At 36.0% G+C, this 16464-nt stretch overlaps 1 protein-coding gene across 2 annotated transcripts; it reads left to right on the top strand.

Moving 5' to 3' along the window:
• Window positions 1-570: 570 nt before the first annotated feature.
• On the top strand, window positions 571-15385 carry LOC121303875 (katanin p60 ATPase-containing subunit A-like 2). Of its 2 annotated transcripts, none has more exons than XM_041234734.1 (16): window positions 571-812; window positions 1629-1699; window positions 2193-2236; window positions 2944-2983; window positions 3376-3490; window positions 4549-4647; window positions 5101-5193; window positions 5634-5711; window positions 6122-6220; window positions 6940-7003; window positions 7420-7538; window positions 7794-7885; window positions 9150-9260; window positions 9486-9648; window positions 12478-12580; window positions 14244-15385. In XM_041234734.1, exons 1-16 carry the CDS (start codon window positions 756-758, stop codon window positions 14381-14383), a joined length of 1488 nt encoding a protein of 495 aa, XP_041090668.1. In that variant the 5' UTR covers window positions 571-755; the 3' UTR covers window positions 14384-15385. The 2 variants fall into 2 exon arrangements, with proteins under 2 accessions (XP_041090668.1, XP_041090658.1); XM_041234724.1 differs by having other exon boundaries at window positions 2193-2359.
• Window positions 15386-16464: the final 1079 nt, after the last annotated feature.

The raw sequence follows: 16464 nt of genomic DNA, 5'->3' as shown, positions 1-16464 counted from the left end.
TACTTAATATTTGGGAGACTCATTCTGGTCAAACAACAAATACTTATTTCTACACTATGTTCGCTATGTTACGGTAATGTGTTATATAAATGAAATGTGGGACAAATTTTGAAATTTCAAAAAATATATTTTTTTAGCAATATATTTAATTAGAATAATGGTAATGTGTAATGACTCGTAATAAACTTTTTTCGTGCTGTGTAAACCTTGTATTGTAATTGGTAGTCTCAACATGCTTAATAAACATATGTTGCCGTATTTAAAGTTTATATATATATATATATATATATATATATATATATATATATATATATATATATATATATAGTAAAGATATCGTTAATGGGAACACCAAAATATTTGAAAAAAAATAAAATAAAAATAACAATTTCTAAAGCAATTACCACAGTTAGGATTGTACTTGTACAAGACACGCGTATTTGTGACTCGGCGTGCTTGATTTTCACTAGATGGCAGTGCTGCATTCAAATGGTTTTCCGTCCACAGGTAATGTTATTAAGTGCGTAGTTGGTCATTGGTTAGTAACCGACTAACAGTGTTCCTTTACAAGTGTTATTGTGTGCGTACGCAAATAACTCAAGCGTAGTAGTTCCAACAGTGGAATATGCGTAACTCTGATGCATACAAAAGGCTACGTACCAAACCAAGAAAAAAAAAATCTGATTGCGGCAAGTTTTCTCCTGCTACATTTCGAATTATGATAAGGTATTTAATGTAAATTCAAAAAGGGAAAAATGACTATGGAGCTTTCCTATCAAGCAATGAAAACAGCCAACCAAGCGAGAGAGGCGGTGAGTAAGCAGTAGTACCGCTGGTACATTTTATTTCTTGTCTGAATAAACACATAGGCATTGCATCGGATAAAATAAAGAGTAGTGTCTTTGTTTTAACTACCGTACATATATCACTAACGCATTTGCAGACACGTGAAAAGAATGTGTTTTCTTAAGTGAATTAAATGGATTTTTACTTTGTAGTTAATAAACAATGTATTCTAGTGTTAGCATATTTAGGAGCTGTTATTCCACGGAGACTCTGGTAAATCGCTGACCACAGTAGCACATAAACACAGGGTTGTGTGAACTTTAAAAACTCTATATTATTAATAGAAAATGCATTTGTTTATATTGCTGCTAACTGTTTTCATTTGTTGTGAATGTGGAGTCTCACGTTGCCTTGGAGATCAATGGGAGTCACGTGGTATTTTAGCAGACACAAGTTGCCAGGGGAAAAGGCATGATCAGTAGCATGAGGCATTGACACAAATTGATTGCGTAGATCAAAAAAGATAAGTCTAAGTAGAGAGTAATAAATAGTACTGTATTGTAACGACTGTATCAATAAGCTACTAACAACCAAACGAGCAAGATGGGCCAAATGGCCTCCACTCGTTTGTAAACTTTCATATGTTCTTATTTAAAGTGTTACTCCAGAACACTTATTATTAGGCCACTATCTGTTATCAAATACTGTTTTGTTTTAAATAAAAAAAGGTATTTATTGTGTATCAGTAAATAATTGCAGTTCTGGATAAGCTTGCGAATGTAATTGACCTGTATAGTTAATGTTCTGTGACACTTAAAGAGTGTGCTTTATTTGCTTTGAAGGATGAAATGAGAGCAGAAGCCAGGCGAAAGAATCTGCTAGTTCTGATTCTCCACTACATGACACAGGAAGGGTAGGTACTGTATTAACTCAGATGTGGTTGCCACAGTACATTACGATACTTAACTACTGTAACATATACTTTATATTTAAAAAAAAAAAAACGTTTAGCTCAGTCAATGCTAAGCTAAACCCACAACATTTCAAAGATCATAATGTAGGACATTAATATCAGCACAATAGAAAAATATATTGAGAGAAACAAACTGCATAACAGCTAAACCCAATCTTTCGAAGCTGCTTTGTAAAACACAGCAGAGCCAAATTGTTAAGGTGTTAATTATGGGTTACGAACTTCGTAGCTCCAAGTGTGAAAGGATTAGATGGTGGAATTTGCAAAGATTTGGATTGTTGTCTTAGAAGTCGGAGCAGCTCAGCGAACATTGGCACCATTCTGACCACTGTAGACGACTGTATCAATATATATGTATCTGCTAGATATATATATATATATATATATATATATATATATATATATATATTTTTTTTTTTTTTTTTCATCACAGATATATGGATGCTGCCAATGCCCTTGAACAAGAAACCAATTTAGGTTTGCGTTGTTTTGAAGTTTGTGACAACATAGACTTGGAGACAATCCTGTTAGAGTATGAGAGCTACTACTTCATTAAATTTCAACGGTACCCAAAGCTTACTAAAAAGGCAGCGGAATCTGGTATGTACTGTGTTTGACTAGTCTAGTATGAGAATCAACCTAGAAATTAAAGTCCACACAATTCTAAATTGTTAAACCCCCCCCCCCCCCCCCCCTCTTAATTTGCTTTTTGAAACTTAAAATCCCTGCATGGACCTCTCACAACTACATTTCCTATCATCCTCTTGTTCACTGGTAAATCCATCTCAGTTACATATGTGAGCAGGAAGGTGATGGGAAATGTAGTTCTGAGATGTCCACGTGGGAAGCCATTTTGAGGCAAGGAATGCAATTTAAAAGTAAAAAAAGTGGTCAAAATGTAAAAAAATAAATAAAAATAAAACAATACACACACCTTACATAAACAGTTGTAGCAACACATGGGAACATGTAGCACAATAAAATAAAAAGGGCCTTATATACAATACAACTCTTTCCATTGGGTTGTATTGATATGACTGAACATATATTTGCAACAGTGAAGTGATCCAACTACTTTAATTGGTTGGAATGATCAGAAACATACAAGGCTAGCATCTAGTTAGTGCTGTATCAGTACTGTTTAACTGTATTTGAGTCTTCATCAAACCTTTTAAACTTTTTAGGAGAAAAGAAGCACCCAAGAAGTGGGGGAAAACTAAAGAGGTAATATATATATTTTCTTTTCTCACATTGAACAGATGTAGAATACAGCTTTGTTTTTCTAGCTTATTTTTTATTACTAGTTTTTATTTTCCTTTAGAACCAAGTGGTGCAAATGTTGAATTGGACTAAAGCGTAATGAATTCTGTTTTAAAGCCTGTTAGCCCCTATGCCACTCTGCGATCAGTGTAGGAGTGCTCCTAGTAGAAGACTATAAATGACATGTTTAAACTCTTGTAGCCCAGGAAGCAATAGATTTAAAAATGATGACATTTCTTTCAAAATATTGTTTTTGTTATATTTTACAGGAAACACCCTTTGAGATGATCATTTTAACATGACATCATAGTTCCTTCAGGAATCAATTATTTTTTCCATTTTATATTATATTTCAGAACCCCCAGCTGTAACTACCAGACTCTTCCCAGGATAAATCAGCCCCAGGGCACTCAACGTCCTCCATCAAAAACTACTGGAAAAAGAACAGCTGTTAGAGAAAGCCCAAAACAGGTGATTGGTAGGACCCTAGGTTAAATATTAAAGATATTCAGACACAAATGATACCAGTTGAGAATCCAAGGCAGATTCTTACAGTGGTCAAAGTAGTGCATCTCTGAAACCACCCTTTCCCTAATTCACAGCTGTAAATTCACATATCTTTTTATGTAATTTGATGTGGTATTTTACTGTTTCTGCACTTACTGGTATTTGTAATGTTTAATAAGGTCATCAGCATATTCTATCTCTGAGCAAGGTAGAACATCTACAATGAGGCCAGTATAGAAAGGGACCCCAAGAGGTGTGTATCAGAGATTTCTTCCATCAATTAAACAGTGAGTTTGTTAAAATTGCAATGAAAAATATCCAAATAAACAGAGTCACTGTTTCATGTGGAAAGAAATTACCAGTACATCCCTAGTGGTAATTTTTGTATTGGACTCATTTGTCAGTATATAAATTTCAGGCTTGCTCAGATATTGCTCCAAAGGTAAAATAAGCTGTAAACGTGACAAATGTTCACAAAATATTCACAAGTGAAAAAAAAAAAAAAAAAAAATATATATATATATATATATATATATATATATATATATATATATATATATATATATATATATATATATATATATATATATATATATATATATATATATATATATATATATATATATGAAATATACTAATAAATATTTTATAATATATAAGATTACGGTTGTTATTAAATTCTTTACCCCAATAAATAGTTTTTATAATAATAAGTATTGCTTTTTGCCAAACAATAATTTAAGCCTCTAGTTAACAGTTGTTACATATACATTTAATTAAGTTCAGACACTTAAACACCTAACTGACTTTTTTGAAAATTGATTGCATTTGTACCCATTTGTGTCAGATTATTGAGTACAGTGGTATATGTTACTTCTAGAATCAAGAGAAAAGAAAAGGTTTTGTCTGTCAAGTGTCTGGCGATTGATACAGTTTACCATACTGTGCACATTATTACTACCTTTTTATGCTAAAAAAATGTTTCCTTCATTTAAACCGTAAATAGTGTATTAATCTTGTAGGAGAACGGCTGTTCAACCCCTCCAGAAACAGCAGAGTTTGGTTTAAATGTGTCATCTCTCACTAGGAGTGGCGGAGGGGAGGGAACACAAATAAAAAAGGTAAGGTGTATTATAAATGTTTCTGTACACAGACATCACCTGTTTGGTTCAAAAAACAAAATCTGTCACCTTACATCTGTCACTTTGTCACATTAACACATTACATATACAGATATGTAAGAGTGTGATCATTGAAAATACCAATATGGTAAACTATTATTAGAATAGGCTACCACATGTCAATATACTTTTTTTTTAATCAAAAATACACAAAAGAGACTTGCATGCACATTATAAATATTGTTGTTAATTTTTTTTTATGACCTTGGTGTATGAAGGGAGCCATTTAATAATCTAGAAGACACGTTTCTAGGTCCACTGCCAGTTAAACTTTACGCCATGAGAATATTATGAGTCGTGTGTAACGAATTGCTGTATAATAAAAATGTGTTGTCTTCCACTGGCTTTACTCAAGGAGCTGAACCTCATTGACGCGCTGTCTTATTTACACAGGGCCAAGTGATTGACTTCCGTGGATTGATCCAAGATGCAATTAAAGGAGCTTCAAACGATGTAAACGGCTTAAACTGTAACCCAGATCCTTCTGTAGGTTTTAAAAAATATTCTTTTATTCAATATATTATCTAAAACCTAATAGAATAATTAGGTAGCAAATATAGAACTGCTGTTTTGTTTTTTGGTGGTGGATGTGAGTAGATTGTTAAAACATTATGTGTTACCTCTCTTTTTAATTTATTTTATATATAGGTAGACATTTAAATCCATAAAAATATGTGTTAGGAGAAGCTTCTGTTAATCTTTCCAAAGTTTCTACCTATCTAGTAAATTCCAGGTTTGGCATGGTGTTCTAAATTAACCACTTTGAACCAGTGGCAAAATTAATGTGTGTGACATATCAAAGAATCAAGTTTATTTAGCTATGTTTAATCTAAAGCCTACAACTGCAGATGATTTACGATGTCTGAACAGAGTTTATTGTGACGCTTTACTGGATACTTTTTTGTATTTGTTTCTACTTTCTATAGGAACGTCTTATTAAACCTCTCAGTGCCTTTAGTGGAATGAACAGTGAAATGAGAGAATTGGCATCTGTAATAAGCAGGGTAAGAAATGCACTGAAAATGTTTCAGAAACAGATTGAACCGAAGCGCGGTAACATGCCATGTGAAGGAAGACAGACTTTTTAAACCTTATTGACGGTTTTCTGCAGAGACTTTATAGAAAAGTGTGCTTGCAAACATCTGTAGTCACATAACTGCTTTCAACCTTACCAAATAAAACTAGTAGTTCACTAGCCAGCAATGTAATATAACTGTGACATTACAGTGAGTAAAGCATTTGTTTAAAGTCATGTTTTGAAAGTGTACATAGGATGTTACGTATTATGAATCCGATTCCAAGTTTTTAGAGGGGTGAACACACGTTTGCCACGTCTGCTTCTGCTGTCAAACCAATTCATCTTTGTTATGGTGGTATAATGTTAAAACTATCAGCATGTTGTCTTCTTTTAAAGGATATATATTTGCACAATCCAAATGTGAGATGGGATGACATTATTGGACTTGATGCAGGCAAGCGATTAGTCAAAGAAGCTGTCTTGTATCCTATTAAGGTACTGTGATAGCAAATTCTGTGGCATTGCAGTTCTTTGTGATGTTCAATCATAAGTGCATTTCTGCTGAGAGCTATAAGGAAGGAAACACAGGTAATATCTTCAAGGTGACATTAAATCCATACCAGTGTCATTCTCAGATCCAGGGTAGTGCATCTTCTCTAGATTGTGTAGTTTGAATGATCAGGAATAAAGATGTGTGGCTCAGCCCTTGGATACAAATGACAACGTTTTCTTTGGTGTTATTTATTTGGCCTCATACATTTTTGATGGTGGTAAGATCAAAATGGCTAACTGAACCTCAACTTTATTAATGATACAGTACAGTGGATTTCTACACATTTTGAATGAAGTCACTTGCTTATGTCCTCTTCCATTTAGTTAAGTACAATTAATGTGCATTATTATTTTGAACTGGTGATGATGACGAGAGCATCTCAGTCCCCTTTTAGGGCTTGTATTGTAGTGCAGCCCTAGACAGAAAGGACCTTATTTTCTAAAACATGAATACAGATGATCTCATACTAGATAATAAGATCTATGTTAACCATCTAAATAAACACCAGGTATTTGGAAAAAATTTAGTACTTTACTCACAATAATCATTTGAAAATCAGACCCAATGCTGTAAACTTACATTTAGACTTCCAGATATCTACTGGTGGTAATGTCATACTCAAGTTCCTGCCTTAAAGTGTATCATATTTTTAATTTTACAGTACCCCCAGCTATTTACTGGGATTCTTTCTCCTTGGAAAGGGCTATTGCTCTATGGACCTCCAGGCAAGTAGAGGTTAATTAATGCAATACTACAGAACTTTTAAATGTACTACATTATCATTTTATATTGGAAGAGCCCAGGTCACACATGGTAAAAGTAACGCACCTTGTTTTTATAGTAGTCTTAACCAGTCCGTTAAAGACTGGTAATGCTGAATCCTTCTATTTATAATTATTTAAAAAAAAAAAATACTTTATGACCTACAGTTAAGCATTTAAATATAACATACTTCATAAACCTGCTGTAGATGGATTGGCTTGTATTCATTTTTGAAGAGACCATCTTTGAATTTACAATACATTACAGCCCACCCTTAACATGTCCTCTATCCATCATGCACAAGGATCAATTAAGTCTTTATAAGGGGCTAATGCTATTATACACCCACAGATTTTAATAGTTTTCCTTTCCGTTTTAGGGACTGGCAAAACACTGCTTGCTAAGGCTGTTGCAACGGAGTGCAACACGACATTTTTCAATATTTCAGCATCCAGCATTGTCAGCAAATGGAGAGGGGATTCAGAAAAGCTGGTTCGGGTAAGTTGTCTGGAAACCCCTAGCAGTTCACAAACTGGCACTAGGCACCATCGCTGCACAAGAACTGGATGGATATGGGCACTGAAGTCATGAGTCATGCCTAGTTGGGCGGCAAGTTTACATTAATGATTACAGCTGTCTCTGCTTGTCTAGCTCTTAGGACTTTAGTCTACAGTGCTGCCAGTCCCAACAAAAAAAAAAAATAAACATTATGAATCAGATTATTTAAAGTGTGGTTTTCCCCTCTTTGCTCAGGTTTTGTTTGATCTTGCAAGGTACCACGCCCCTTCTACTATTTTCTTGGATGAGTTGGAATCAGTAATGAGCCACAGAGGAACAGGCCCAGGGTAAGACCCTTTTACAGTTCTGATAGTAATACCAGAAAATGGGAACCAAGTCATTCATATCCCAAAGTCATTCAGTCAATTTTGATTAGCTTTGATTTCCTGGCTTCCTGGAATGTCACTACAGTGAGCTCAAGTTTGGAATAGTTCAAAGCTATGGTTTTCTATGAATGTTTTTAGTCATATAGTTATTTTTCTTTACTAATAACTGTAACTGGGTAGGATAGTAGTTGAAACACATATTTTACTGCTAGATACTGAAGTCCTGTCAGCCACGACAGACAGTACCTTTAGGTTTTTGGCATTGTTCACGCACTATAGTTTATGCATCAGAGAGGCCTATTGCTAAACCGCAACAACAACAAAAACGATATGTAAAAAATGTTTTTTTTTTTTCATAGTCATGGTTGAGAGTTAGACAAGAACACTCACCTAACCTGTATCACAAAATAAATGTATTTCATAAGTATTAATAAAAGTTAATAAAGGTAGATGTAGCTTCAAACCACAGTGCCTATTTTGCTTATGTAGTCTTTTCTCATGCTGTGCTTACTTGTGACACCACTATGTGTTACCAGTATTGGTCTTTTCATTTAAATGTATAATTACGATTCCTACTTATTTACAATAACGGTTTGTTAACCTTTGTAATTATCTCAACTGTATTTTGTCTTTCTTGGAATCTATATTCTCTTTTCAGTCACATCATGCTAAATACTGAAATCACAAGCATTTTCACTTGTCCCTCACTTGAATCAAGTTTTTTTTTTTTTTTTTGTATAAATTTAGTTGTTGCCAATGATTTTTACCCCAGTTTTCTCCCCATTTTGGAATAGACAGTTGTGTTATTATTAATCCTGGTTCACCGCTGCAACCCCCCAGTGACTCTGGAAATGGAGGCAGAAACACACGTCCTCCAAAACATGTTCCTGCAAAGCTGTCATTTTTCACACTGTGGATCCACAGCGACCCATAGTACCGGAGTACAACACAGATCTTGATGGCTCCACTGCAAACGAGCAGGCGCCCTACCAGTGTGCAGTGAACCGTGGATTGCCCTCCTGACCTGGACGGCGCTCGGCCAATTGTGCGCCGCCCTCTGGGAACCCCCAGTCACAGTCGGCAGTGACATAGCCTGCATTCGAACCTGTGATCTCCAGGCTATAAGGAGCATGCTGAACTCCACGCAGAGCGCCTTTAGTGGATGTGCCACTTGGGAGCCCCATGAATCAAGTTGTTTAACAAATGCATCTGTTTGTTTTCACAGCGGGGAACATGAAGGCAGCCGGCGAATGAAGACAGAGTTGCTGATTCAAATGGACGGCTTGGCACGCTCGGATGATCTTGTCTTTGTGTTAGCGGCTTCCAATTTGCCATGGTTAGGAAGTCAATTAGTTAACCTTTCTGGACATAAAAGCACATGGTTACACATTCATCTAGCTCTATGACAGTTTATGAGGGTCTGAATTATAACAGCCTTACTTTGCAGTTTTTGTATTAATGCAATGTGAGATTACTTTGTATTAGGCTTTGCAGAATAAGAAATAGGAAGGGGGATTGCATTATATGTGATTTGTTTTATCCTTATTTTTTTTTTTTGCAGGGAACTAGACCATGCTATGTTGCGAAGATTAGAGAAAAGGATCTTAGTGGGTCTGCCAACCAAAGAGGCAAGACAGGCTATGATCAAACACTGGCTGCCCCCACTAAGTAACACAGGAGGTGTGGAGCTATGGACTGACCTGGACTACAGACTTCTGGGACAAGTAAAGAGCACATTTACTGACATGAACTCTTGTTCTAATGGCACACCTCTCTCTCTCTCTATATATATATTATAGTGTGTGTGTGTGTGTACAGTCACAAAAGTATTGGCACCCTATACTTGATGTAAGATTTTTCAAGAAAACGTTTATACAAGCATTTAGTGATCATTAGCCATTTATTTCTTTATTTATTTAACAATTGTTTTTATAAATTTTCCAATTTTCTCCCAATTATTATTCAACCTGGCTTACTGTGCAACCCCTGAACTAACTCGGGAGAGACAAAGACAAGCACTTGCGTCCTCCAAAACAAATGCCATCAGGTGTCTGCTTTGTTTCTCTCTGCAAGCCTACCGTTCAGCCATATCCACAGCGTATAGCATTGGAGGACCACGCAGTTCTGAATTGCGTACAGGCCTGGTCAGCCAAATGGGTTGCTGGTGTGAGGTGAGCCAAGGACTGCCCAGCTAACCTAACCCCTACCCCCCCTGGGCAGAGCTTGGCCAATTGTGCGCCGTCCCCCTGGGAACTCCCTTTCGAGTTCGGTAGTGGCACAGTTTGGATTCGAACTGGCGATCTCCAAGCTACAGGGCGTATCCTGCACTCTGGTTGGAGTGCCTTTACCAGATATGCCACTTGGCCTTCGCAATCACCAGATCTAAATTCAATAGGAATGCTTTGAACTGATCTCAAAAAAGCTGTAGCCAAACATTGTGTATCCAATCTGCCTCAGCTGAAGGAAATATCCAAGACGGAAATGGCCCAGATTTCACCAACAAGATGCCGTAATAAAAGCAAAAGGAGGGCACACGAAATAGTAAAGCAGGGTTGCCAATACCTTTGTCATGAGCGAATATTTTCAGGGAAATATGTTTGTTTTTGGATAAAGATTATTTGTTAAAATTACAAGAAATAGTGTATTTTGCATTTTGTTATTAAGGTATAACAATTGTAGAGTGCCAATCATTTTGTCTAATGTGAAAAAGTATTTGCCCCCTGTCTGATTTTCTGCATTTTTGCACATTTTTCACATCGAATTTGGTCAGATCTTTTTGTGGGTTGTAGTAGTATATAGAGGGAGTCTGAGAGAAAAAAATGACACCAAAGTTTGGTGCTTCTTTAATTTGTTTGGTGTGCAAGGTAATCAAACATGCAATCTTCAGGTGTGAAAAAGTTATTACCCAGTTAACTCAACCCAATTAAAGGGATAATTAGGGTCAGCTGTTTGAATACTTTGGTTAACAATCAGGCCTGATTTGGACCAGCCCTGCCCAGTATAAATCTGACTAGATTTGGCCCTTACCATCAGAGTAAAGTTGTCAGCACACAGCTTCTAGAGGCACATCATGTCACAATTAAAATAAATTCCTGAAGACCTCCAGAAAATAGTTGTTGAAGCCTATCAGTCTGGAAAGGGTTACAAAGCCATTTCTAAGGCTCTGGGGCTCCACCAAACCACAGTCAGAGCCATATTGTCCAAATGGAGAAAGTTTGGGACAGTAGTGAATCTTCCCAGGAGTGGCCATCCTGCCAAAATCTCTCCAAGAGCAAGGCGTAAAATCGTCCAGGAAGTCACAAAGAACCCTAGAACAACATCCAGCGATCTGCAGGCCTCTCTCGCCTCGGCTAAGGTCAGTGTTCATGACTCCACCATCAGAAAGACACTGGGCAAAAATGGGATTCATGGCAGAGTAGCAAGGCGGAAACCACTCCTCACTAAGAAGAACATGAATGCTTGTCTCAAGTTTGCCAAAAAGCACCTGGATGATCCTCAAGAGTTCTGAAACAATGTTCTATGGACAGATGAGTCAAAAGTATAACTTTTTTGGCCAACATGGGCCCTGTTATGTCTGGCGAAAACCAACCTCATACCAACGGTCAAGCATGGTGGTGGTAGTGTAATGATTTGGGGATGCTTTGCTTCATCAGGACCTGGACGAAGGATGAAGGAACCACGAATTCTGCTCTGTATCAGAGAATTCTGCAGGAGAATGTCAGGCTATCCATCCGTGAGCTGAAGCTGAAGCGCAGCTGGGTCATGTAGCAAGACAATGATCCAAGCAAGTCTACATCAGAATAGTTGAACAAGAAGTTTAAAGTTTTGGAATGGCCTAGTCAAAGTCCAGACCTAAACCACATTGAGATGTTGTGGCAGGACCTGAAACGAGCAGTTTTTGCTCGAAAACCCACAAATGTCACAGTTGAAACGGTTGTGCATGAAGGATTGGGCCAAAATTCCTCCACGGCGCTATAAGAGACTGATCAATAACTACAGGAAGCATTTGGTTGCAGTTATTGCTGCTAAAGGTGGTGTAACCAGTTATTGAGTCTAAGGGGGCAATTACTTTTTCACACGGAGGCATTGGGTGTTGCATAACTTTCTTTAATAAATAAATGAAATAAGTATCAACACTGTGTTATTTATTAACTCGGGGTCCCTTTATCTAATATTAGATTTTTGTTGAAGATCTGATAACATTCAGTGTCAGAAATATGCAAAAATGCAGAAAATCAGACGGGGCAAATACTTTTTCACGGCACTGATATACATAATTTCTAATTTAAAACATATATAATATAAAAGAAAAAAATGGACGGCATAGTTTCAGAAAGGGCCATTAAAGCACTATAGGTATGAAAAAAACATGTGCAAATGTTATGTATGTGAGAAACATAGAACATGCTACATGGTGGTGAAAATTTGTAATTGTTGTTTCTTTTTGCAAGGCTTTGAGAAGTGAAATCATAATTCCCTATACACATAAATGCATGAGAGAAAATGATAATGATATTTTCCGTGGTGTGTGTAAACTGGCCATTATTTTTCAGCAAACAGATGGTTACTCTGGCTCTGATATAAAGCTAGTGTGCAAGGAGGCAGCAATGAGACCTGTAAGGAAAATCTTTGATGCTCTGGAAAATCACAAAGGAGGTAAGCAAGTGCATCTTTTGGACATTATAGGTGTTAATTAAAAAAAAAAAAGTAATGGAGCATTGGAGCAAAGTAAAAATCTTCAGTTTTTACATGTGATGTCAGGACATTTAGTTAATTCTGCAAACACTTCCCAGTCACATCTCACAAGTGAAACTGTGAAAAGCAACCAGACTTCACTATTTTACCTTATAATTAGGGCTTGATGTTTTCGGTAATCTATAATAACTGAAAAAACACTCCCGAAGACCTATTTAGAAGATTCAGTGGTTACAGTACACAACTCTCACATTAATTCTGCAATATGTTTCTGTCATTAAGCATTAATAGGTCATTTTAAGAAAAAATAGTGAGGAAAATACAGAAATTATGAATGTATTTATGAAATAGGTAAAAATATGATTGCATATTACCTTTCAGTTCAGGATGTAGTAGGCAGTAGGCCACTAAACAAACAGTGTTGAAATAATATTAAAATAGTTAGTTTTCTGAGTTAGGTTTAGGGGTAGGAGGTTATGTTTAGGGGTTAGATTTTAGTTTGTTTTTGTTTTGTTTGAGGGACCTTAAAAAAGTAAGCTGCACGAGCACAAGGAGAGCCATAGTATTATAATTAGGGCTTCTAGTTTTCGGCTTTAACTGATTAAAAACAGTGAAGCATCCCCAATACAAAAAACAAATGAAAAAAACATCGGAAAAAACTGCAAAAGCAGTGGAAATGGTTAATTATTCACGTTGACGACCCCTTTCCCATTAAAAAATAAATGCCTTTCCCAGTGCAGCTGTGTATCTCACATTGATTTGTTCTAAATACTTTAAACCCACCCCAACTACTGAGTGGCAGCACATTCCTGCATTTAAAACAGAATTGCAAACTGTGGCGAAATGTAAAAAAATACCTACACACAAAAAACCCAGAATGTGCCTGTGACCATAAAGATTTCACAGTTAATGTTTGTATATGTATTAGTGAAACGCACATTCAGTGTATTATAGAAACTGAAAATGGGTGTGTTTCAGTGGTATTTAATTTTTAATAAACACATTTTGCCAAATAGTAATAAAAAACAATAATGCCCAGATTAACCATCCCCCCGAACTGAAAAATATATAAAAAATGAAAAATTTAAGCAGCCACTTATTTTGTTGGTTTGCTAGGAGTGCTTTTCAAAAACATGAATCCAACTCCTTTGTCGTGACCATTATGTAATCCAAAAGTTCAATATATTATATATAATATATATATATAGATATATATATATATATATATATATATATATATTTTTTTTTTTTTTTTTTTTTTAATTAGTTCAATTAATTTAGTACATACTTTTAATGTAAATATGCCAATACTTTTGCCATTAACAAATATTTGAAATTGCTTAAGTACTTTTGTTTTTGTATGAAGTTAAACAACCAGAAATTGTGTATTTTGATCTTTGTCGTATGAATTAGTGGCTAATGTTCACTAAATGCTTGTATTTAGCATGTTTTCTTAAATTATCTTATATTAAGTGTAGGGTGCCAATACTTTTGTCTGCGACTGCATTTTTCAAAATGGTGTTGGTTAAATGGTACTGACTTTAGATCAGTGTGATTTATTGTTTCTCAGCATTATTTTTGTACCTAGTCATGTTTGCAATTTTTTTTGTTGTTGTTGCTAAAGGTAAAACAGAGTTGCCCATTATCAAATTGGAGACAGTGACGACGACAGATTTCCTAGATGCGATTGCTCATACAAAACCCTCTGCAAGAAACCTGATTGAAAAATACACAGCTTGGCAGAAGGAGTACGAGTCTGTTTGAAGATTCTGTGGTTCTTTGAGCTCTACAAGTTTCAAAAAGTGAATCACAACAGCATTGCTCCCAAGGACTGAACTGGGCTTCAACAGAAAAGTAAATCCTTTTATACTTAGTAACCGAAAAAGAGGATAAAAGGACCATGAACTTAAAGAACACTTTAAATCTTTTGTAGTTTTCAGTAACAATGCTCTACTGATTTGTAACCAGGCAGGCATTTGTCAAACGCATACATCACAGTAATAATAATCACAAAACAACACTGTTGTGTGGCAAGTCAACATTATTCTGCCTCTATTGTTATACAGTGACCAAAGAATAATGTTATGTTATGTAAACAAAGCTTTTATTTTATTTTATTAAATGTTTTAATACAAAAACAATTTTCTTTTCTAACATGAATAGATTTATAGATGTCAACTCTTTCAGACATATATACCAATTTTATCTTATAAATACTACTGCCTGCAAAATCTAGGCTTCAAACACAAGGGGTTAACTGTACAAATCGTATCCCTACATTCTAATATTGCTACCTTCTGATTTGCATTGCTCTAAGGCATATACATTTTCCAGGCCTTATCCGTGAACCAGTTAAGAGGCTTCTGAACTGGATTGTATTAAGTGTAGCACTGAACCTGGAGTCTGGACTATTGAAACATGCTCCCTCAGATGTGCTAAACAATATTATATTTACATGTAACCCACTGCTACGTAAGTACTAGTTATTTAAATATACATATGTGTAGCATAGTCAGATAAAAAACTAACACGGGTATATACAATTGGTGTTAGCTTTCAGCGACAAAAGAAATAGATAAAGCCACTTTACAATATGCCCAGTACTGAAATAAAGTGACTCCTGTTCACCAGTGGGCTTGATCTGCAAGGAGATGCAGGTACTCACGGCATCTTTTACTGCCCTGTGGGTGTTTTCTGATGTATGTGGACTGTTTTTTTTCTTCATCTGTATACAAAGGTTGCATTTTTAAAAATGAGTTCTTGTGATGAAGTGTTATTTTCCTATTGATCTTTTGTAACTAAATGTCATGGCAAAATTTATTTCACAGAGAGCACCCAACTCATAATGTGGGTCCTTCATTCAATATTCTTTTCAAACTTTAAATAGGTAAAGTTCCAGCATTAATTAATAAGTTTTGGTGTGTAGCTGTTTAGCATTACATCTATCTTTATCTTAAATACCTATTTAAGACAACAGATTGTCTGCTTATAACCAGTTTTATACTTATACTTAATGGGTGCATAGTTAGATGTTTCTAAAAGAATACACTGTAATTTGTTGTTATTCACCCAACTACAAACTTATAATACTGGTTTAAATAAGGTCAATATAGGTTTCTGCACCCCCTGTGGATGGAAACCTTTAAATACATCACTGTCACGTGAATGTCCCCATTTAGATAGTCTGCTGTCTAACTCATTCTTTGCCTCATTTCCACTGCCTAGCTCTCCAGGCTTCAGCGGCCCATGACTAGCCGCCGAAATCAAAAACAACATTTCAGTGGGGTTTTTTGTTTTTTTTTCCAAACCTGGCCAACCCCAGAAATTCTTGCTGTGTGTCAAAGGTCACAGGAGGATTGTACTTTATTTTAAAGAAGCTGGTGGTAACAAATACATTTAACCATAGACTCATTACAAATAAAAAGGATTCTGGTTAAGAAGGAGAGCACAGCCAAACAACTTTGAGCGCTTAAATCTGCCTGCCACAAGCTTGAGCGCAAGTGGAGGTTGTCTGGACCAACCATCTCACGAGCTACAGGCATGCGCTCGCCACGGCCAGGGTGAAGTACTTCTTTAAATAACTGGGACACGGTAAACACAATGTTCTCTTTAAGACCATTGACAAAATCCTACATCCAGCCACCAACAGATCCATCTCCTGTTCATTCTCCTCTCTTTACCTGTCATAATTTTTCCTCTATCGGAACGAAATTGACAACATCTATTCTACAGTTTCCTGCCACAAACCCAGTTTACTACTTGACCACCTTAACTCTCCTCCGGTTGCCCCTCTTACCCTTTGCTTCTCTCCTCTCTCCATTGCTGATGTTTCCGGCTTGCTATTG

The sequence above is a fragment of the Polyodon spathula genome, chromosome 2 (assembly GCF_017654505.1).
Source record: "Polyodon spathula isolate WHYD16114869_AA chromosome 2, ASM1765450v1, whole genome shotgun sequence".
Taxonomy (NCBI): Eukaryota; Metazoa; Chordata; class Actinopteri; order Acipenseriformes; family Polyodontidae; genus Polyodon; species Polyodon spathula.
Note: the sequence above shows the minus strand (reverse complement) of the source record. Positions and strands in the feature narration are given on the sequence as shown.